This window comes from Oculina patagonica, chromosome 2, assembly GCF_052425735.1.
Source record: "Oculina patagonica isolate OP01 chromosome 2, crgOcupat, whole genome shotgun sequence".
Classification (NCBI taxonomy): domain Eukaryota; kingdom Metazoa; phylum Cnidaria; class Anthozoa; order Scleractinia; family Oculinidae; genus Oculina; species Oculina patagonica.
In genome coordinates, this window is record NC_135759.1 from 18958946 (window position 1) to 18981574 (window position 22629).

Sequence of the window (22629 nt, forward strand, 5' to 3'; positions counted from 1 at the left end):
TTTTCTTTCACGACTATTTTCTTGTCGATAGGAAGGTACTCGAAACGAAAAACCATTCGCCAGTTAAAACTTCCGTTACCATCTAAAGACCTGAAAATTGCGATGGAAATATTTCTCAGTTCAGGAGCAGACTGAATTTTTGATTCTGATTTTCTTTGTGGTCTCAAAAGTGAGTATAGCAAGAATTGAAACTGTTTCGTAAGGAACCCTAACCAACTTAACTTATATATAGGACGAAATTTCATGAAGCAATAGGCCTTATTCGTATTCTGATGTTTTAATGATATTCCCCGCATGAGCCTCCATTGCAAGCTAGTTCCAGTCCAATACCGAGAATACGAATATGGTATATTCAAGCATACTTGCTAATTTCAAAGATTGCCAGCTAAGATAGAAATCAGTCTCGATTCAATTTCCGCCATCGTTGGCTACGCGCACCAGTTTAGTGATATACATGTTATAGGTCCATATTCATTTATGGAGTAGAATGTTTGTGCTAAAGCCAGCTATAAACAGAGCTAGTTGTCTGGAGTGTCGAACGGCTGCCCAGCCATGCTGCAATCCTTAAAAAGTCTGATAGGGGGGGCTGCTATCTGATAAAGTATCGTATTATCAGCGTCTGTTTTAACTCATTTAAATTGAACTTTGCAATACCTTTCGTGCACTGATGTCCTCTGTTCCTCATTTATGCCAACAATCCACCTATTTTTTAGGTAAGGAAACGAATTACTCTATTTATTAGAAATTGCAGAACGTACTATTTAATAAGAAATTATTCCGTCATCGAACTTGAAAGTAGTATTTTATTTTTAGTTGGTTTAGTGAGATCAGGATGGCCTGGAAGAGACCAAGTACCTACATTCACTATCTAATTTTGTCAAATATATTGATGAAGAGTTAAAAGTGAGCAATATGCCAGTAGCCAATTAGAATGGTCAAAGCTACATTATTTACTGACTGGCCTACTTTAAATTCATGTTTTAATAGGCCAAAGGAAGTTAAAAGATGTTTTTGTTTTGGTGCCGAGGTATTGCTCCAACCCTCGCGGTTCTGAGCACGAGATCATTAATGAAAACTGTAGGAATATACTACCGTAGGTATATTAGTAAATTGCGTTAGAGCAACGTGTTACACAAGGAGTTGAAGAAAGGAGTACGGGGAAGAGGAAAGTTGAAAATATTTAAGCGAACAACGTCATTGGCAGACTTGTCTTAATTAAAAAAATAAAGGGACACTGTCACCAGTTTCACTTCAAAAACTCAAGAGCCTAAAGTCATGTGGAAACTACGAATTTCTAATTTTGTCTAATTTTGTTAAAAACCAGCATGCAGGTGTACTGAGGCTATAAACAATTGATATTATTGTGATGCCATCAGGAACTTGAGATCTCAACTTAAAAAAGTCAGGCTGAGTTTTTTAAGTTTTGTCCTTGTGGACTGAAAAAAACACCTAAAAATTCTCGTGGCTCCCTTTTTCCTTCAACAACAATTTACTTTATATCGCCATCTTGATGTACTAGGTGCATTTCATGTACGAGAAGACCTTTTCGCCAATTTTAGTGCTTTTTACCGAAAAGCATTAAAAACCCCGTGACAGTGTCCCTCTAAGAGGTGCAGTTAAAACCCGAAGCTCTCTTAACGGACACTCTCGTAAGCGAGACAGCTCTACTTGCAGCCGCCTTGTTTGAAACCACCGAAACGAGGGGGGGGGGGTTTTAACTCCCAGTACAAACTCTGTATTTTTACATTCTCGTAAGCGGAGTGCATAGTCCCGTAAGCGGCCGCGGACACTTTTAGAGATTACGACTTAGACCTTTTCGGCCAGCTTCAGTTACGGACACTTTTTTCGCGTCCCGAGGGTGTCTGCTTACGAGAGCTTCGACTGTATACGTAAGTGGAAGCTGCAGAGTTCGACCAAGTCATAAACGTTAAGTATTTCAAGCTGAACGTGCACAATTAATGACAACTTACGCTTTCACAAATATGTCGCTCATTTTCTCTCCAAAGATAGATTGCTCTTCCAAGAGAACATCCGTTGTGTTCCAGATGACAACACGCAATTCATACCTAATGCATGGAATAAAGAAAGATAATTTATACAAGGATGCCGCATTTAACAATTTAACCGCAAAACACTACAACAACCACCACTATCAACAACAAAAGAACCACCACCACAACAACAAAGACAACAATTACTACTTTGCGTTTTGGCCATGTGCACTTTTGAGATTCAGGTGAATTTCTTTTGCAGGAAATACTTGGATATCTCATTAGTCCATGAGCCAAGTCCCCCAAAATGGATTTTCCTAGCATCCCCTTAATACCTAGTAAAATTGGTATAAAATTAAAGCTAAAGGTCTGAGTTTTCTAAAACTACTTGTTACCACGATGGTAACTGGTGCATAAGGGAGATAAGGCAAGGTTTTTTCGAGGGGGAGGTGGGGATGCTTTTGAATTTGCAAATACAAGTGGATTGAGATAATTCAGACCATCAGCTTTAATTTGATACCAATTTCACTAGGTATCAAGGGGGGGGGGGGGGGGGGGGGGCTACGAAAACCTGTTTTAAGGCCCCTTTCGAAATTTGGCTCATGGACTACATGTTTCACGTAGAGCCAAAAATGCACTTACTTCAAGGGTTGCCGAGGATCAATGGTAACTGGTGCTTTCAGTAGCAGTTCTTCGTCCTTTTGATGTTTCTCCACGCTTCTTGGTTCTTGATCGTCCTATTAAAGAAATAAATATCACAAAAACAATTCATAGTATGCTCTGATTCAGATTGCCTTTCAGACAATGTCAGATTGCTGTACAGTTGTTCAGATTTCAAGTGTATACCGGTTAAAAGAAGCGAAGTGAAATTATGTAGAGTCTGCAAAGATTAACTTCAATCAACTGCAAACGATAACGTATTCAGATACAGATAAGCTCGCGACTTAGTGACGGACTTAAAACCACTGATTAAACTGTTTTTAATACAATTTAACATAATGCTAACAAGCGGACGAAAAAAAGAAACAAACAAACATAATTCAAAATTTAATGGTTTTACTTCTCTGTACTAAACGGTCTTTACGTATTTTTAGATGTCATCTGATCTGATGAATAAGATGATGAGTGAAAATGGCATCGAAGAGGAGATAAATTAATGTAGGTAGTCAAATTAGTCATCAAGAAAATGATAACAAACTTTCACCAACTCCGAAATGGTCGGTAATATTTAACTTCTTATCAACTTGCCTAGCTTAAAAAAATGCCAAGTTTATATTAGCATGCTCGCAATAAATCAGAAAATAGCTCTCTTAACTTTTTTACCTCGGCAGGAAGAAGTGATTGTCTTATGATAGTAAACAGCTGTGTTCCATCAGTTTGGTCCGCAACAAATTTTGAGGGGTCTCCATGTTTGACATAGAAAAGAGCGAAACACTTTAGTTTGCTAATTTCTCAATGCAAAAGTAATTGAATAACTAACCTCGTTCCCAGAATATCCATTTAAAAACCAAAATGAATCAACCATTGGTGTGTCTGTTTAAGATATTTCATAACGTCCCTTTAAAACCCAAATGACAGCTTCCCCTACTATTTACTGTGCGACAACTCATACAAAAATCCCTACTAACCCTACCCTTTCATATACCTCCAGACTGAGAAAGGTATTTCTTTCGGGCGGAGCCTCCCTGTCTGTAAAGTCCACTATAGAAAAAACCCTTTTTGGGGAAGAGTTCTCGCTGGGAACAATTATAAAAACAAAAAAAAAAGCAAAAAAAAAAAAAAAAAAAAGCGACAACAACAGCCTAAGAAAATCAACCAACAAGCAACAGCACAAATCAGGTTTGGAATGAGTCAAGTACAATTCAAGCCTTTACTTATCCCCTTAATTTGCTCATTATTGCTGGTTCACTATTGACTACATGTTTTGATGAAAAGGAGTAGCAGAAGAGGCTCAACACCATATCGTACAAACCCAAAGACACGACCAATCGAACTGAGACAAGGTACTGTGGGAACAAGCAGCACGGTTTTATTACTAAGCTGAGAATAAAACGGCCGAATATTTAAACAACGTTTAATTAATTGTTACCGTATTTGGAACTGGCGAACTCCTCGTCTTCTTCGGAGAAGATATCCACCCACATTTCCAGTTTGCCCTGATCAAAAAAGAAAATCGATTTCGTAGAAACACATCACTCGGTGACTGGTTGTTGAATTTAAAGTACTAGAAACATTTCAGTTGGTTGGTTAATACAGTTCCCCACATTGATTGAGGATCGTTACAAATCAAAATGTGTTCCCAGTAGGAAGGTTACCCACCACACCGAATTACTCTGGGCGAGAAAGCTTTCTTTATAAAAAAAAATAGCGAACTGTTCTCATGAGAAATGACAATGTTGGCTCAGTTTGGGGAACAAGGTAATCCTGGGTGGAGAATCACTCCCTTTAAAGCTAACGTGATTCTCGCAGGCAAGCCACCTTTTCAGCACCATTTTAACACTTGGCAATTTTTGCCTCACTACCAGGGACAGGTCGGGACATAAAGAGCATGTGCAAACCTAGGAGGGCCAAGTTTTGGCTCGGTAAACAGGGACAACTTTGTTCCGATATAAACGCTCGGTGAAAAAACCGACAGCTTTTCTCATATAACTTACCTGTTCAATGTTCGGCCGTACTTTGCCAAACAGCGGTCTTGTTTCCACGTGCTCAGGGACCAATCCACGCTTGTGAAGCACGTGAAGGGCCAGGCGCTGTCGGGGGTCTCCTATCTCGGGATTGGATGGTTCTCCGCTTTCTTTAAAGGAGATTATAAAGGGAGGAAGAAATTTTGGATTAGCCGGCGGCAGAAAGACCTAGATGCCATTTGTGGAATTTGAAAACAACTTATACATCAAGAGCGATGGTTTCGACTTACAAAGTCTACATTTTAAAGTCTACCCGGATGTACGAAAGACAACAAAGACTTGACCGATCTGTAGCTCACTGAACTAACATTGAATCCCACAGAGCAATACAAAACGCTCCTGATTCTATAGCAACGGATTTAGTGGAATTAAATATTAATTGAGTTTAATGGGGAGTGGTACGGTACAGAAAAATAAGCGCACTTCTTCTTGCCCCGGAGGTCATCTCCCGAAAGCAGAACACGGTTTTGGGGCAATGCATAAAAATTGTAATGGCCCTGATGTGAGTGACTCGGAGAATAGCATGGACGGAATCAGGCGCCGCTGCCTCGTCGCCCTTCGTCAAAGTCAAAGTCTCCACCAAGTCAGACCAATGCCTAGCTTCTCCAGGCAGTAAGGGTACCTCTGCGAAATGGTCGAGCAAAAGGGGGACGGATTCCCAAGCAAGGACACGAGTGCCGCAACATCGCAAGATCCACCTTCAGACACAGGTAACGCTCAGCATATTAAACCTGGTGTGTATGTTGATCTTACCACACTTCTCCCTCGGGTCAAGACTGAAAAGCCTTCCGAGGCCGGATCTGGAGATGCCAAGCGCAAAGTGACTCAATGGCTCGAAGAGTGGTCTGTTTACGAACTGAAGTTAAATGATTAAGAAACAATCTCATCAACGTACCAAAGTCACTAAGAGTGTAGGGAGTTTCTCCGATGTTGATCTCTGGTTTCCTGGTGTCTAACCTCAGTTCTTTTCCAGTTAAGGTGCAGTATTTGGCTAAAAGCTGAAAGGGTGTGAGAGTGTCTCGCCATGCAAACGGACCTGATCTAAGAATAAATTTTAGGTGATTAGAAACTGTAGTATTGATCTCCTTTAATAAAATATAATGTCTCATATGAATGGCGCCCTCCGATTAGATGTCTGCATTTTTTATCACCTGACCAGAAAACACAGAAGATAGTTCTATGGTATATAACATGCTTAAGGGACTTGTTGCTGACAAAATACCGGATTTAAAAGATTGCTGTGGAAACCTATATAGCTCTTTGCGATTGACCAGATTCCATTATTAAGTTTCAAGACAATCATAATAATAACCAAACAGAACTCATCTGAATGTCTTCACCTAGGAAACACACGATTGTTTAAGTAGAAAGGTAATTTAGTAATACATACGTGAAGTATGTTTTAGGCAGCCCGCAAGTGGCATGGTAACTAGACAAGAGTCTCTGTTCCAGGTCTATCACGGTTTCCCCGATCAGATCATCTGGATCAGGAAAGTCATAGTCCATCACCTGAATTTTCAAATCTTTGACCAGCGGAATCTTTGCGTTGAACTCAAACACACTGCAAATGAAATAAGAAGGGCTTTACATATATTAAAAGCAATCCACTATAGAGGTTTGTTAGAAGATGTTGTGTTGCATTAATCTTAACATGCTAAGCTGTTTCATTACCTTCCAAATACAGGGTTAAGCGTCTTGGGTTTGCGTTCTCCCTTCTTGTCGCTTTTTTCGTCACCAAGAGAGACAATCAAGTATGGATCGGCCTGCAATGTGTAACAGCGACGAATTAGAATCAATGGAGAATTGTCGGACTAGTATCGTTTACGTAAGTAAAGTTGTCTTGCGTGTACGAATAAATGGTCTGCCTTTGTTTCAAAAAAGACTCGGTGTAAAACTCTTAACAGTGGTAAACGTTGGGATACTGAAACATGCCAATAGAATACGTTTTCATGTGGAAGGTTTTGCAGCATGCATCAAAATGGAAGCAAAACGCGAATACTCGTAAAAAGTGATCAATTAAAAAAGGACGTTTTGGTAGAGATGCCTATGCAAGGGCACCGCCTCTGCCCAGTTTATGATGCTAGACATTTACCTGACCAAGTCGTATATCAGATGTATTGTTAAATTAGACTCAATAAAAATGTAAGTTAATTGTAAATAAACTCACTAGACCATCTCCATCTTTTGGCTGAAGTTGACTAGCCTATAAAAATATAGAAAAAAGTAATGACACCATCTTTCTAATGATTCAGAAGTTTACAATGACGATAAAACTTAATTAATCCAAATTATTCCAAAATAGGAGAAGTGACATCCAAACATTTAAGGATTTGAATTGATTGCTTCATGTTCAACTCCGCGTTTAAATCTCTTCATTTGTACAAGAATGTCATGAATCTAACGTGCGCTGACCACAGCTAGATGCCTGTGTGCTTGTAGAAATAGCTGTGACTGACTGTCCTTGTTTCCTCATGGTGACGGGGGGGGGGGGGGGGGGGGGGGCGGGGGATATAGGAGTTATAAATTGCATAGATTCCGATTAGTTGTTTTAAATGAACTATAGTAACACTATATATAAGAAGAAAACTTACACGAACAACATATACTCGCACAACGCAGTTGATTGGTTTCTTGGGCCGCAAGTGCATCGTTGCCATGGATTTGTCGTGTGAGTCAGGGTTGTTAAAAATACGAAATGCACCCTAGAATCAGAAGACAGTGAGTTTATAAGAGCTCCAGTAAATCTATTTGTGATGAAAAGTAAACAACCAACCAACCAACCATTTAACTAACCAATCAACCGACCGACCGACCGACCGACCGACCGACAAACAAACAAACAAACGTGAGTGATCGACTATGATTAACACTCGCAGCTGTTGTGTTGGTTATAATCTATAAGAATCAAAAGGATAATTTCCCCGCCTCTATCAGACAAAAGGGCCAAAAATGGTGTTTTCTTATGATCGCTTCAAAACAATGGAACTGTCCACGGTTACGTTACGTTTTAGAAATAAATAATTTGGGTGTAACGCTGTTTCTGATTAGACAATTAGAATCGAAACGTTTAGAAATTATAACGATCGAAAATTTGCCAAAACAAAACTGGTATCCACTTATGTAGTAAAAAGCTCAGACCGAAAGTTTGAATCTTTATTTTAAAGCTGTTGTCGAACATAGTTACATTATGTAAAGCAAACATTGATTGACTGGAACGCAATTGCTGTTAGCACAAATGGACTTAAATTTTTTTCGAACGTTTAGTTACCTTAAATTGACCCACTTCAGTTTCGTCGTCTTTAGTTGATTTGGTTTTCCCTTTTCGTAGCGGGAATGTTGTTATAAAGTCGTTGAAACCCATGAACTGTGGAACATCTTCCAGTTTACAAGGGAAGATCTAAAATATATTAAATAGAAGTGTATCTCTTTTCAGTTCATCTGGATGTTTAATTCTTACGCGAGTATTGTACATCGCAGTGACTGTGCGGCGTCAAATTCCTCTGCGTATATTTAAAATAGTTTTTGGTAAGGGCATTAAGCCGATTATTTTTCGTCGAATGTGTAGTTAAGGAAGACAAGGCGTTCATTGAATACTCTCCGGCCGAGAAGGCAGAGAACAGGTCAGATATTCTCTAGTGAAGAAATCAATGACTAGATCTCTGATTGACACATAAAAAATTTGTTGTGTAAAACATTGATGTAAAGCAAAAGTGAGATGTATAGGTTTGTAAGTAGTTATAAAGCTACCAAAAATGATGCAAGGTTTGATAAAGAGAAGGAAAAGGTTTAAGAAGAACCCACCTTAAGGGTGTCATATCCCCTGGCCAAATATTTTGTAATGTGTGTCACAGGATCTTCTTTTTCTTTGGCTTTCTTCTTTTTGTCCGCTGAAGACAACACTTTCTCCTGATACGTAAAAAAAAGTTATTTTGTAAACACGAAATCAAATTTGATGCTAGAACCTCGAAAGAAATATGCAGCCTAATGCGCCTACTGGCGCGACGAGAAATGATGATGATGATGATGATCACCTGTTGTTCTGTGGTCTTTGCCTGTTTAGCCCGAGAAGCGTCGTACTTGGACCACCAGTCCAACACTTCCTGAATCTAACATGAGGAAAAACAAACAGCATGAATCAGTTGGCACATGCATTGCAAAAGTCTAGACTGTTCAAAACCTGACTCACAGGGCTGTACTCTAGCAGAGCCCGGGTGCCTCAGGCGACTTACTTTTGCCTGTGGGCGACCTGTATAACTTTTCTATCATGAAAGCTTTTTTGAGCTGGGCACCCAAGATTTCTTACAGAAAAACCTTCGGGCACCCTGCAATTATTCTAAGAGCACAGCTTTTACCTCTCTATTTTTTCCATGCAAAAAACGCGAAAGAAACAGGGAATGAAGTGGCCGCGAGCTCGAAGCACGAGGGGGCGAAGGGAAAACGAAGAGAACGCCCCCTCGCGCTTCTCGTTTTTCGGCGGGCATCCGGTTCTCAAGCGATTCTTTCTCCAAAGATCCGCGAAAAAAAATACCAGAACAAAAGACGTACGGCTGTGTACAGTCTTCAGAACACTAACTAGTGTTAATGCGTCAGTTCAAGGCGTGTAGTGTTTACTTAACAGCTATTTCTGCAGCCTTGTCAGATTTCCACTACGAATGTTTTAACGTTTTTTAAAGAGAAAAACAGTTAAGAGTTACGCATCTCGCTAACAAACATAACGAACTGCAGCGACTGAGACCATACTACTATACGTTTTTTAGTTCAGTGACGACGTAACCACATGGCTTTCAAGCACCCTCAGTGCATTGCACCTTTAGCTTTGCAGGAAAAAAATGGACAGCAAGTTTACAGAATTCCTCTAGCTTGCATCGAAGGTAAGTTTTTGCAAATGAATTGGCGATTTGTTATTAAAGGGATAAACATAAATGGAAACTTTTGGTAAGTGTTCAATAGAACAGTCGTTTCGTGGAACTTCTTCATCAGTGTGAATATGATGTCTAAGGAATCGAACGCTTGAGCTTACTTCCTTAGACATCGTATTCACACTAATGAAGGATTTTCCCGTAAACGTCTGTTCTATACAACCTTCCAAGAACACCTTTGAACACTTACTGATAATTATTTTGAGTGCTACGCAGCAAAAACTCTTTTTTGTGAGATAAATGCAAACTGCCGGTATCATCTGAACTTACCTTGTTTTCACATTTTACTTGATTGCAATGGCAACTCGACGCACAATTCTGGTCTGCCGCTTTACATGGACAGAAAACTCGACCACTCTTACGAACACAGCCATCTCTGCATGAGCAGGTAACATCTGCCGCCCCTTTGCCCTGTTTTTTAAAGATGGTAATGACAAAAACAATTTTACTTCGACAAATAAAAATGTGCACGTGCATCAACATTTTTTTCACCCACCTCCGAATGTTTAGAGTTTTCGTGTTCTACGATTAATCTGCTTCCATGAAAAGATAAAAGGTATAATTTGTAGAATTTTACTCCACAAAAACGTACAGCGATTTGACAAAAACACAGCTCGATCAACTGTCTGGACTAAAGCCTGGTAAAAATAACTTATCAATCAATCCATTTAACAAAAGCGTGAATTCAAAACAAAAACATGCAAACAACTGCATTGCATCAAAGGTGAAAATGGGTCTTTAATTAGGCCTTATGCATGATGATGTCATTCGCTCAAAATTCACCACCAAGCCTCGTTTATGCGAATCATTCTAAACCCTCTGCCGCCTTCATTCCGTTTTCACTTGCATATTCTTTTCATCATTGCTGCTTTGGGAATTCGCTCATGATAAAATTTAGATGTTTTCACTTCGAATGCGAGGCTTCGTGATGAAGCTAGCCAGCTTAACGTAAACATCCTTAAGGGCTATTCTAATCGGGCCTTTGTTTTGTCACGCAAAATAATTGTTCCCTAAGTGCAATTATTTTACTTATATTTTTCTTTTCTTGTAGAGAGTTTTGTTATAATCACCTCAAATTCTTTTTTATGGTCTTCTTTTTCTTCTTGTTTTTCATCACCTGGGGCAAGGCAATTGAAAATAAACAGACAGATTAAGCTCAGTTTTACTTGTTTGTCTGGTTACAGTTTGAGAAATGAAGAAGTTTTAAGATTTAACTCCATGTATCCTTACCATGTAATTCACTTTCGGCTGATTGAGACTGGACCTCGAACTGCTTTAGAGAATGAATTTCATGGAGACCAACAAGAGACTTGCCAAACATGGCATTATTGTCGAATACCCGGATATTGATTGGTGGAGCATACTCGTCATTCTTGGGAAGTTCCTGAAAGGAATAAAAGAGTAAAAAAAGAAACATTTTGCTAGATTTAAATCAGTTTTTTAGTCTCGATTTATTCATTGACTACTCTACGCAGAAGAAGTGAAAGAAATGCGTTATAAAATAGTATACTTGTGGCGTTACATTGCTTGTTCTTTAACCGATGAAGCACAGGCAAGTGGCAAGTTATATAAAGATGGCATTTCAATAGTTTGATGCAGTCTTTAGCTGTATGTACGTTACATAAGGCGAAAAACTCCATTACAAAAAAAACAGCCATGTCTAAATAGCATTGTTTTGTCTATCGTAACTCGTCAAAGCATGCTCACAACTCTATCAATTGAACTAAGAAATGGTAATTAAACTTGGTGCTGAAAATAGCTATCCCGTTGCCATTGTTTGTTCCAAGCAGGTAAGTCACTGTCAATTCGAAACACTGTGTTACGCAATAAACACATTTCTCACACTCAATTACGATTTGAAAACAGAGTACAAATTATTTTTTTATCAGCAATCACTTTATTTCATGACTTTCCTTGCTAAAACGTCGACAACAGTTAAAATTGCAGACAATGATACTTCTATATATAGTTTTCCCCAACCCAGTCATGAACAAAGTCAGATACTCACGTCATGAGAATAATGAAACTGAACAAAAGGAAGAAAATTTAAAATTCATTTAGCAGTAAAAGAAGCATTTGTTAATGGATAAATAGAGACCAGTAAGGACAAGTAAGGAAAAGAGACCAGAGGTCAATTCAATAAACCATTTACAAGTGTAATTTACAAGTGTAGCTATTGTTTTAGAGGTTGAGAACAATAGCTACACTTGTAAATGTTTTATTGAATTGACCCCAGTAAGGAATAGTTAACTTGCATTTTGAATGACAATTATCACATTAAATTAAAATGCTTTCCTTGTGAATAGCTTACCAAGATTGTTCGTTCGAGAACAGGACGAGAAAAGTTGGGACACCTCTTTACATCTCTGATGACTTCATCAGATTTCAGAATTGTTTGGTTGCACTCAAACTCGACGCTTAGATTCGGAGCCAGGAGCAGATTACTTCCTTTGATATTCCGCACTCCCCAGCTTAGGATCTAAAATTAAAAATAAAAATGAAACAAACCATGTGTTTTGCCTTCATGACCAGTAGAATACGTAAAACAGTAAGGGAACGTTTCAAAACGACTGTGGAAAAAGCAAAAACCAAGTAACGGAAAATTACGGGTACGTCAAGGCGTGGTTGGTTTTGCTTCTGATTTGTCGAGAAAACAAATGTTTTACCCTGATTGGTTACCGCACGTTGCATGAATAAAATCAAAAAATTACCCTATACTGATTTTACCAATGAGAGACGCGGTAGCCTAATGGTTATCGCGTGAAATTTTAGACTGGTCCAGCTACGAGCGCTGATCAGGGTCATTGTGTTGTCTGTTCTTCGGCAAGGCAATTGAGTTACGTTTACAGTGCCACTCTCTACACAGCAAAGAAATGTGTACTGGCTAATTGTCAGCTGGGCCATCTGGCAAAATTCTGAGGTAACTGGACAAGCAATTGTAGACAAGCAGCTCATAGTAAAGCAGAAAGTTCCATCGAACCTTTACCTCAACAGCTTTTCTCTGTTTTTCAGGTGCCACTCCAGGACGAACGGGGTACACTCTACCAAGGGGCGTCGGAATTGAAGGTAGCTGTGCCCTCTCAACCTATTGTAGATTGTTATATTAAATTGCTAGCTGGCAATGTGAGGAAAACGTTATTCTAAATCAAAAAATTCCTTTCAAATGCGTTTGCCGTTTTCATATGATCTACTCTGACAAAAAGTTCAAAAAAAGATTACCTTAAGGTTACTATTGTTAGTGCTCGCTAAAATTTGTCCCGGTGAAAATTTAATGTTGGTTAAATTTAAGTACCCCCCTCCCACCCGAAAGGGAAACATAATTAAACATAGTCAGTAAATTTGTTCTTTCTGGCAATGTTAATTTTCGTTCAATTTCAAGTGAGTTTGTTCTTTTACTGAAAATTTATTTCCATCTTAAATTTTTGTTCATTAAAAACTGGTTTACACGATATTCACTAACTTTTTAATTTTTTCGGAAAATCGCTTAATAAAATTAGTAGCCGCTAACAAAAGTAACCTTAAGGTATTAAAAACAATGAAATAAATACAGTCGAATCTTCATTTCTCGAACTTCCAAGGGAAACGAAAATTGGCCCCAAAAATCGGGGGAAAACGTTGAGTGTTTGACAGACTGAGTAAAGCTAATCCGAGGAAAACAAATTTTGGTTCAGGAAATTAAATCGGGATTCCGATGTAAAATACACTGACAACTACACTCCATCAATGCATTACGCCTTATGGATAATAAAAACTGATTTGACTTTTATCTTGTAGAAGGAAGAAAGAGTTAGGAATAGTAAGATATGTTTACCTACCAAAAACAGTTCACATTCGGCAAGAATCTGTCCGCCATCTTGATCTCCTCTGCGCACCTTGTGCCAGGCTAGTTTTGGTTTGGGTCGCTCCTCATTTCCCTCAAGCCGGACTTTAGGTTTGAATATACACCTTCCCAAGAAATCATGCACGCCCTGGAAATCGATTCAGTTAGATTTTAAAGAAATCTTGATCTAAGCTGCTAAATTAAAAGTTTACCCGGTGGTTGCTTAGGTTCATAAATATAGTTTTTAAGGCTTCAAATCTAAGTAACTCTTAATATGCTACTACTGACTGGGAAAAGAAGTGGGGAAACTAATAAATCAAAATTAATGGGTTGCCTTACCCGTCTCTCTCCCACACCAAAGCAAGATAGCAAGTGACTGACTGAATACTGAAGTTAATGACTTGAACCACTCGTGTGTCACGCTAACGTGTCATGCGTGTTTCACGTAATAAAAAGTGATATCACCAAGACCAGTCGTGATGTTTTCGTGCTATTTTTTGCTATTTTCCATTGAAATTTATTCGTCAATATAAAACCCAATTTGAAGTATCAAAATAACAAATAACAATGACTTTATATAGTTTCTGTTGACGAAGGCGTAGCATTTCGTACCACTGTGCGTTTTAAAATGTAAAAAGACCAACGATTTATCAAATTTTGCTATATTTTGGCAAGAAAACATTGAGACGAATCACGATAGACGAACCACTTGTGGTAGATAATTTATTTAAAGAAAGATCCCCCGATTCCCCCTGAACCGTCTTTGTGTATTTCATTTCAACCATTACACTATACGGGCGTAGTCGCATAAACATATATAAACATCAATACCTTGTCGTAATCAAATAGTTCCATCACCACGCTTGGTGGATTCTGTTCCAGGTCTCTTTGGTTGTCAAAAATATCCACCTCTTTGAAAATTAGTGTTTGGTCCCAGGTAGGACAGGGAGTCTGGGTAAGAGTCACCGTGACTTGACTTTGATGGCTGAACGTAACTCGAACGTAGGGATCTGGAACGAGAGGTTTTGTGCATAAATCCAGAGACAAGTATTGCATTGTTGTTCAGTATGTTTAAATATATGTTCAAGTACATGAAAGCTAGAATACGACCATCATGAAAAAGGTCTAGAGTTCTAATAGAGAGGGAAAAAACCGTAATTTAGAAATTTGAAATTCCAAATGGGGGCGGGACGTGGGAGGTTAAAGAAACTCTCACGTTAAATTATATCGCTGTTTAAGTGATTTGGGTAGCTAGACGTGGTAAGGTAGTCTTAAGAGTTTATACATTTTTGTAGTATTTACTTACCATTCATACCAGTGTCATCTTGAGCTATGAGGCCGCGAGCTTGATAAATGGAAACCCAGAGCTGACATTTGATAGGTTCTGGTAAAACAAAAACAATATATATATCTAACTTTTCTGGAGCAGTTAAGTAACAAAAGGTTGATTCACAATAAGACAGAAGCAAATGTATGAATAATAATAATAATGTATGAATAATGGCGTCTAGTTCTCAAGAGATTCTGTCCCCACGTTCAACGATCGAAGAAAAATAGGTAAAATAGAGGTCTGTGAACAGTCTATAGTTGTTGCTGCTTCATTCTATAACTGGTTTATTTGAAATTTTGAAATTTAAGACTGAAGATTAAAATCAGCCTATGGAAATACCTTATTGTTACTTATTTTCGCGGGACTTAATTTTCGCGATTTTTAAAAAAATCGCGAAATTAAAGACCCGCGAAAATTAATTCTCAACGATTTCTATTGTATTTTTTATGCTAATTACGTATTTTTGGCCAAAACGCGAAAATTAAGTCTCGCGAAATATTCCTGTTCCATTTTCTTTTGTAACATGAGTGGATAAGTGTTATTTTAACTTACTCTGATATGTAACGAGCATCCTTGGAAGGACACATAGGGCACTTTGCTTTTCTTTCTAAAATATTGAAAAAATAAATACGGATAAGGATAATGCCAAAACTTTACCAATCGAAACCCCAGTAAAAATGGAAAGAAGGTATCCCATTAATAAAACACTACTACTATTATTCGAATAGATCAAGAAAGGTGTATCTTTTTGCATATTGCACAGGTTCACCGGGTTATTAACCTTCAATTATTTTTTCCTCAAGCATCTCAGCGGTCCGGAATCCTCAATCCTTGAATCTGATTGGCTAATTGCACGCGCTCGAGCGGTCCGGATTTTCCCATCCGGACCCCGCGTACGGACCGCTCACACAGCTCACGGCGCGAAATCATTTTGCAGCTTTGGTGTAACGAACACATGAAAGTTTTGCTCTCCAAAAACAAAAATAGCCGTTCACCAACCATTGTTAATGCTAAAGGACAAAAAAGCAGTGGAATTAAAGGCCTCAACGTTCTTCAAAAGGCGAGTATTTATTTCTTTCTCAACAAAATCAAGTTGTAGTTTACCGTTCGTAGTTTGCCGCTGTTTGTGCATTTTGCAATGATTTTCACGCCATTGCGGAAAACTTCACCGGTTTTAAGACTCCATCTATGAGTTAAACTGCCTTGTTTAGCTGTCACGTAATGCTAAAACAGTACACTATTTGCCATCATTTAAGGAAATGAGATTCTTTGATTAATCAAAGGCTCTATGAGCAAAGTCGTGAATGTGGTATATTATAAACTGATAGCCCAGAATTAGCCAAAATAAATTTTAAATGTCTGCTGACAAACGACAATTTTTGTAATTGTCTATGGAATCTGTTAACGTACGTCATAATTGAGTCATGTTTAAAATTCTAGCTGGTAAGTGATAAATAACCCCATATTCTAACTGAAAACTAACCATCCAGTAGTCCATTGAGACCTTCTAGCTAAGCAGCTAAGAAGTGAAGATTATTTCAGAGCTTAAAATAATTAATGTTGAGAGAGACACGTATAGTGGTAACAAGATATGAGGTACCTTAAGATGCTGCGAAGCTGGTAATGGAAAGAAGCTAGGGAATTTTTTTTCACCAAACTGTTTCACATTTGCTAAAGGGTTCTTTAATTAATAACCAGGTAACTTAGCCATTTTATACAGGACAGTGGTATTATTTGACATACATTTTTCTCTGTTACAGCAAGGCGCCCAAAAGTGTGACCACTTTTAATTTATTCACATTCTTCCGTGCAGATTTAATCCAATCAGAAGTCAACTGGAACCTGTCCTTGGCTTCTGATTGGATGGTGGTTGCACGAAAGAATGTGAATTAATTAAAGGTGGTCACACTTTTGGGCGCCTTGCTGTAAAGAATGGCAGACACTGTGACAGAAGGCAAATAATTAAAAGAAACTAACAGATGCCTCATACATGTGACTTCTAAGAATTAAAATTGGCAGGAAACAGTAAAGTCAACATAATTTATTATCAATTTAGAGGCCTGATACATGTAACAAATGAAAACTGCTGCTTATTTCCTTTTCTGGTATCTTTACTTGCAACCAAAAAGTTTACTTTACCCCTTTACATGCCACGAAAATCATCAATGCATTTTAATCAGCCTTATTAATTCGTTTTTAAATAATCTCTATACATTGCCAGCCATCCTGCATAGATTTGGTGGCCATGTTGGATTAAAGGATCTGAACCTTAAAGCTTGTTTATCTTTTACTCTTTGTTTTCAGCAGTCAATAACAATAACTTCCAAATATTTTATTTTTCAAGCTGTACAGTCTGCTAAAAGGCAATTTAAAAAGAGCAGTATTCACTGTCTGTGAAATGAGAGTAAATTTGAAATAAAATTCTTTTTCTGATCATGTGTTTCATACAAGTTACTGCAGGATGTTCATTCCAGCCCACACCTCTTGACAGCCTAGCCCCATGTAGAGTTCAGTGATGTGCTCTATTGCAGGATATTGTTTTGGTGAATCTGTAAATTAATTCAAAATTCTATGTGCCTTGTTAAAATAAATCTGTAGGACAACACGTACAACAAACCATCTAAGTGTAAAAAATTTGTTTTTTATCAGCATGACATGCAACCAGGTTCCTTTTCGGCTGAGATGACTGCACGCATTTATTTGGGGGGGGAGGCATAGGACATGTACATAAATCGACCTTAAGGTTACTATTGTTATATTAGTGGCTATTACATTTTAGCGATTTTAGTGAGTTGGGCAAAAATCGCTAAATTTAGTACTTGCTAAAATTTGTCGTGGTCAAATTTCAAGTACCTCCCCGGTACCCCCTTCCCACCCTAATGGAACACAAAAATGGATACTGGTAACTTTGTTCTTTTAGGCAATGCAATTTATGTTCATTCAATGTCAAGATACGGTAGTTTTTTTCTTTTACTGAACATTTATTTTCATCTTAGCCATATGTTCATCACCGGCCAGTAAAAGCTGGTTTACACGATATTACTATTTTTTGACGTTTTTGGAAAATCCCTATATTAAATAGTCGCTAAATCTTGCTCAGAAAAAATCGCTAAAATTAATAGCTGCTAACAATAGTACTCTCTCAGTACTTCTTTGAATGTCTACCCCATAGCACTCAGTGGATGTTGACAAAGCAAAAAATTACCTGAGTGCAATGATACACCCCTGGAGAGCTACAATTACCACAGTTGAACTACTATGTCCCTTTTTTGACAGACCATGTGTATGAAGAAAAAATAATTGTAAGGGACTGATGCATAATACTGTGTTTACAAATGTAGTTTTGCCTTCAAAAGCAGAGCAAATTTATCATTCACATAAGGCTTGCTACCTAATGAGCTACGAATGCCAGAGGAAATTTTGATTTAAGTTTAAGAGATACGAGATAGATGTACTTGGGAACTTCGTTAACGAGAGTGTGACAACGAATATAAAATATTACTAGATACAAAAACTTGACGAACGTGCAAATGAGTGATCGACCGAAAGACAAAGCAAGCCAACTATAGATATCTCTAATCGTTTCGAAACGCATCAGTTTAATCTTGCTGAGTGAGACTAATTTGTAGTGAAAAATACAGCCTTATTTAGGGTGATTTATTACTTACCAACTATTTGATTGCATTTCAATGAAAGATAATTTCATATCCGCGGACTTTCAAAATAAGCTATCGATCGGCGTGCAAGTTTCTTGCTTCCTTGGCCATCCTTTCCGTTGCATTGTGTGTAAATGTGGATTCGAGCACTGGCCTCACTAGAAAAATTCCTTCCAGAAAGGAAAAAATATTCGTATTCTCCTGATGTACATCCACAAGTTCGCATTACAACTCGGGAAACCAGCCCTTGTCCACGTTCATCCGCCATTTTGAACTTAATTTAAACTTAATATAAAATTGCCAGGTTACCAAGCGAGTTTTACACCACCCAGCAAACCGCTACAAGTCGTTCATTACATTCACGACTTAAAAACGGACAAATTTGTCACAATATTGTGCCGTCAGTTTGGCACTGTTTATCAGAATAATTAAAATTCTGCTGGGAATCAACGCAGAGATTATTAATTTGTTAAATACAAGTGTTATTACATTGTTAAACTGCTTTTCATTCAAAAAGCATTTTTGGTCAGAGAAATAGGCTTAACGCCCTACGAGCAAAGTTGCTTTCAAGACTTTTCAAAACAGTTAAGCTTATCGGGAATGATTGTTATCGGGAAGCCGAAATCGATTTATAAGTGTTTAGTTTTGTGGCACATTTGTGCATTTGTACATTTGTGCTATCACTCCATTTGCTTTTCTTGATTCTCTGCGGTTTAAATTAAATATGCTGAGCTTTTCTTGAGTACGGTTCATTTTAAGCGAAACTATTTTATACGGAATAAAATAGCAAACAGCATTCTTCACTCTTGCTCGTTGATCGAGTCGGACTCAACATTGCGTATACAAACAAAGCGTATACAAACAAAGATTTTGCGACACTTTTCTCGGTTCCTTTACCAAACAAATTAAAGTAGGAAAAACTAAAAACGTTATTTGCCGGTCTAGGTCGGTCCGTATTGGAAAAAACTGTACCCTCGGTCTTGAGCACGGCCCTCAGCCTGCGGCCTCGGGCCGTACTCAAGACCTCGGGTACAGTTTTTCCCAATACGGACCTCCCGGCCGGCAAATAACATATATATATACTCCGTGTATTACTGTAATGACCATACCTCATACACAAAAGTTCATCCTTTAGGATCTACTAATATTCCATTTCCTCCATTTAATGGATGATCTTTTAAATGTTACGTCCCTACCACCATAAACTTGGACTCTCACTAAACTCAGTGTTTTTACAAAGAGGTCCCCATATCTGTGTTTGGAAGTCCCGCTTTTCAGTTGGACTTCAGGTACACGGGCTTTATATGTCACCACGGAGGAGACGAGAAATGGAGAGACAATGCAAATAAGGTGCTAAAAATAGTGGGTAAGCTAAGATAAAGGATTTATAGGAAAGCAATTTTTTGTTACAAAACAAGTAGAAACGTTTTTGAATGTGTGGAGATTCATGAGAGGCAGGCCGGCTCTCCGGTCTAAAAAATAATAAATTATTTTGAAATTAAACAATTATATATAATTTTGAGATAATTTTAGATTTCCTTAACTTATTTTTAAAAGATATTTTTTTATTGAATATCACTTACTGGCCCTTGAACCAAAACTTTAAAAACAGGAAATTTAATGGTGCTTTCTGTCTTTTCAGTTTCAGGCGACGGAACAATTTTCTGAAGCCACCTCTTGCGTCTTAGACAATCCGTGCTTCTTTCTTCTGGGTGAAAATGTTCATGGAAAGATCGAGCATACTCCCATCCTTCAGCTGGCAGCGGGTCCTCGTGAACCTAATGTATTGTGAAAAGGCTTTAAGTACACGAATCGAATAAAAAATGAAATGCATGCTTTTAAATTTGGGAACTAATGGATAGTTGGGGTTGAAACCACGTTTAGGCTACCGAACAGAAGAGATTGTCTCAGTAGTAAACAGCTTTAGTCTCTATCGGGACCTATCAGGGCCAATTGTTTTTCACATACAACAAAAGAACAGAAAACAACAACAGCAGCAGAAACAACATCAAGAATGAAGAATGTTTACCCTTTTAACGTTACGTACACCTGCACCTTCCTGTAGTTCTAATCTGAACTTCTAGTATCATCGATAAACTACTTGCACAATTCAAACCAAGAGAACCTAGCCTGACCGGCATAATGCAGACGTTTTATATTGATAGAGCTGTAGCCAGTACCTTAAATTATACGTTAATACTGCTCAACAGAAAAATACGCAGTAAATTGCACTTAATAGAAAGTGCAATTTTGTACGAAAGGGTAGGCTTTTCACACCAGAGTGAGGGAGTCAGGCAAAAAAGCGGCTCTTCCTCCCTCTCCCCAAACAAACAAAGAAGGACACAGTGTTTGCGACTGATTCCAACTGGATGCGTTGATAGACTGGGGGAAGTGATAAATTTCAAAGTACCCTTTAAAATTTAGAGTTTGCATTGTCAATAAGTAATTTAAATGGAGTATTGATGGTCATTGTCTCCATTCTATTTCACAACATCTCAAAGTTCTCAATGTAATCGCGCGCAAGACACAATCGATGAACATTGCCCCATTTTGTAATCATATTAAAATCATAAGATTTTCCTCTGACCTGTTTTCCACTAACTTTCACTTCTCGTCGCCTGTGTCTTGTCAGCCTTCTCCGTCTGCTCATGTGAAACGCTTTTTCTTCAGGGCCGTATTCCCAGTAGGAGCGGTGTTTCGAGTATTCCCAGCCTTAAAAAAACCCAGTAGGGATATATTTTAAAACGACAATAATTGCTTAGTGGCTACCTTATACAGAGGCAAAAGCGAGAAATTTGAATTTCTAACAATTACGAGTTATATTTCTTTGAACCACTTTTTTAGTCCATAATTCAGAGAAAAAAAATTAAGGAAATGTATTATATATTTCATCTATCTTACTGAGTATTTTTTTTTTACGAAAACACAACGGAAATTCGAGTTGTAGGGGAATATGATCCCTCTCCCCTTCTCGTCGTCTCAGTTATGCCAGGTAAATTAGCGGCCAGGATACCGTATTTATTCGATTAAGCGCCCACCCTGAAGGTAGGAAAAGTTAATGAGCGTCCAGCCTCGAATAAGCGCCTACCCCTAGCTAGCTCCAAGAAAAAAACTGAAGTGCACAAGAGGAGTATTGATTGATTGAGTACTACTAAGAGACTTCCCCGAAGACCGAATTTTCTTAGCATTTTACAGAAACTTTCAACGAACAGTTAAAATTCCGCTATGATATACCTTCTCGTGTTATTATTATTTATTATTTGGTTGCAAAATAAATTTACTACTTGTTGAAAATGGTGAAAACTTAATAAGCGCCAAGCCTCGAATAAGCGCCCACCTCGAATAAGCACCCACTCTCAAGGTCCAAAAATTTAATAAGCGTCACCCGAAAGCAAGAAATAAAAGAATTCATTTTTCTAATAACTAATAATAATTTGATTTCTACGTCTTGAGTCAAAAATTAATGTAAACAATCGCTACGAAAGCGAAATATGCAAATAACTTGGATGATAAAAAGACGTTGAAAATATGGTGTTACATCAATGAGGGTACATTACCTTACTTAACTTAAGCATGTTCCTATTCAGTGTTTAAAAATCCATAAGAAGTTTGAATTTTTGAGAGCTTACGAGATGAGAGGAATCCAAACACGAAAGACCAGTACATCGATTGTGGGATTCTGGATGTCTTCTTGTTTAGGTTTATTTCTTTCCTTTAAAATTTCAAAAGGACTTGAAAATTTCGAAGCGACCCGTAATAGTTCGCCATATTACTTGCTGCGTTATTTAATGCATAAATTAATAGCGACATGGAAGTTAACAGCATTTTACTCATCGCTAATGGTCGTTCCTTGTGTTCGCAGGTAACGAATTAAAAAAAGATTCTAAAAAAAAAATCTGAACTGACATGTAGATGTAACTAGAAAATGTTATTTTCTAAGGGATTGACCATATTTTTGAGAGCAACAATTTTCCAGCTTCAAGTTATGTAGGAAGTTTTTTACCTTTTTTCGTTATATATCATTTTAGTTTCTCGCTTTGCACGTATTTGTTTCTCTGTTTTTCCTGTGGAGAGTTTTTTTGGTAATTTCCCATCCCCTCTCTAAAATATAAAAGTTTCTCTTGAATTAGTTATTACGAATATCGGGTAATTTCACTTTCTAAAGGGAACAGTATAAAATAAACCTGACAGTAAAATTCACTCTATATACAAGGAATGCCTTTCAGCAA

At 37.9% G+C, this 22629-nt stretch overlaps 1 protein-coding gene across 1 annotated transcript in view; it reads right to left on the reverse strand.

Annotated features, from left to right (window-relative positions):
• The window catches only part of LOC144643377 (myoferlin-like), a 59513-nt gene that overhangs the window by 7596 nt on the left and 29288 nt on the right, over positions 1-22629 (reverse strand). The window contains 26 exon segments of the mRNA XM_078502590.1: positions 1-90; positions 655-702; positions 1971-2066; positions 2634-2728; positions 3315-3394; positions 4081-4147; positions 4646-4785; positions 5571-5716; positions 6066-6236; positions 6347-6438; positions 6843-6878; positions 7267-7377; positions 7944-8072; positions 8477-8581; positions 8707-8781; positions 9865-10005; positions 10665-10711; positions 10825-10978; positions 11906-12073; positions 12581-12679; positions 13410-13562; positions 14246-14424; positions 14721-14798; positions 15297-15351; positions 19984-20178; positions 20988-21112. The exon segment at positions 1-90 is cut by the window's left edge and continues 1 nt beyond it. Coding sequence (XP_078358716.1) covers positions 1-90; positions 655-702; positions 1971-2066; positions 2634-2728; positions 3315-3394; positions 4081-4147; positions 4646-4785; positions 5571-5716; positions 6066-6236; positions 6347-6438; positions 6843-6878; positions 7267-7377; positions 7944-8072; positions 8477-8581; positions 8707-8781; positions 9865-10005; positions 10665-10711; positions 10825-10978; positions 11906-12073; positions 12581-12679; positions 13410-13562; positions 14246-14424; positions 14721-14798; positions 15297-15351; positions 19984-20178; positions 20988-21112 — 2875 coding nt within the window.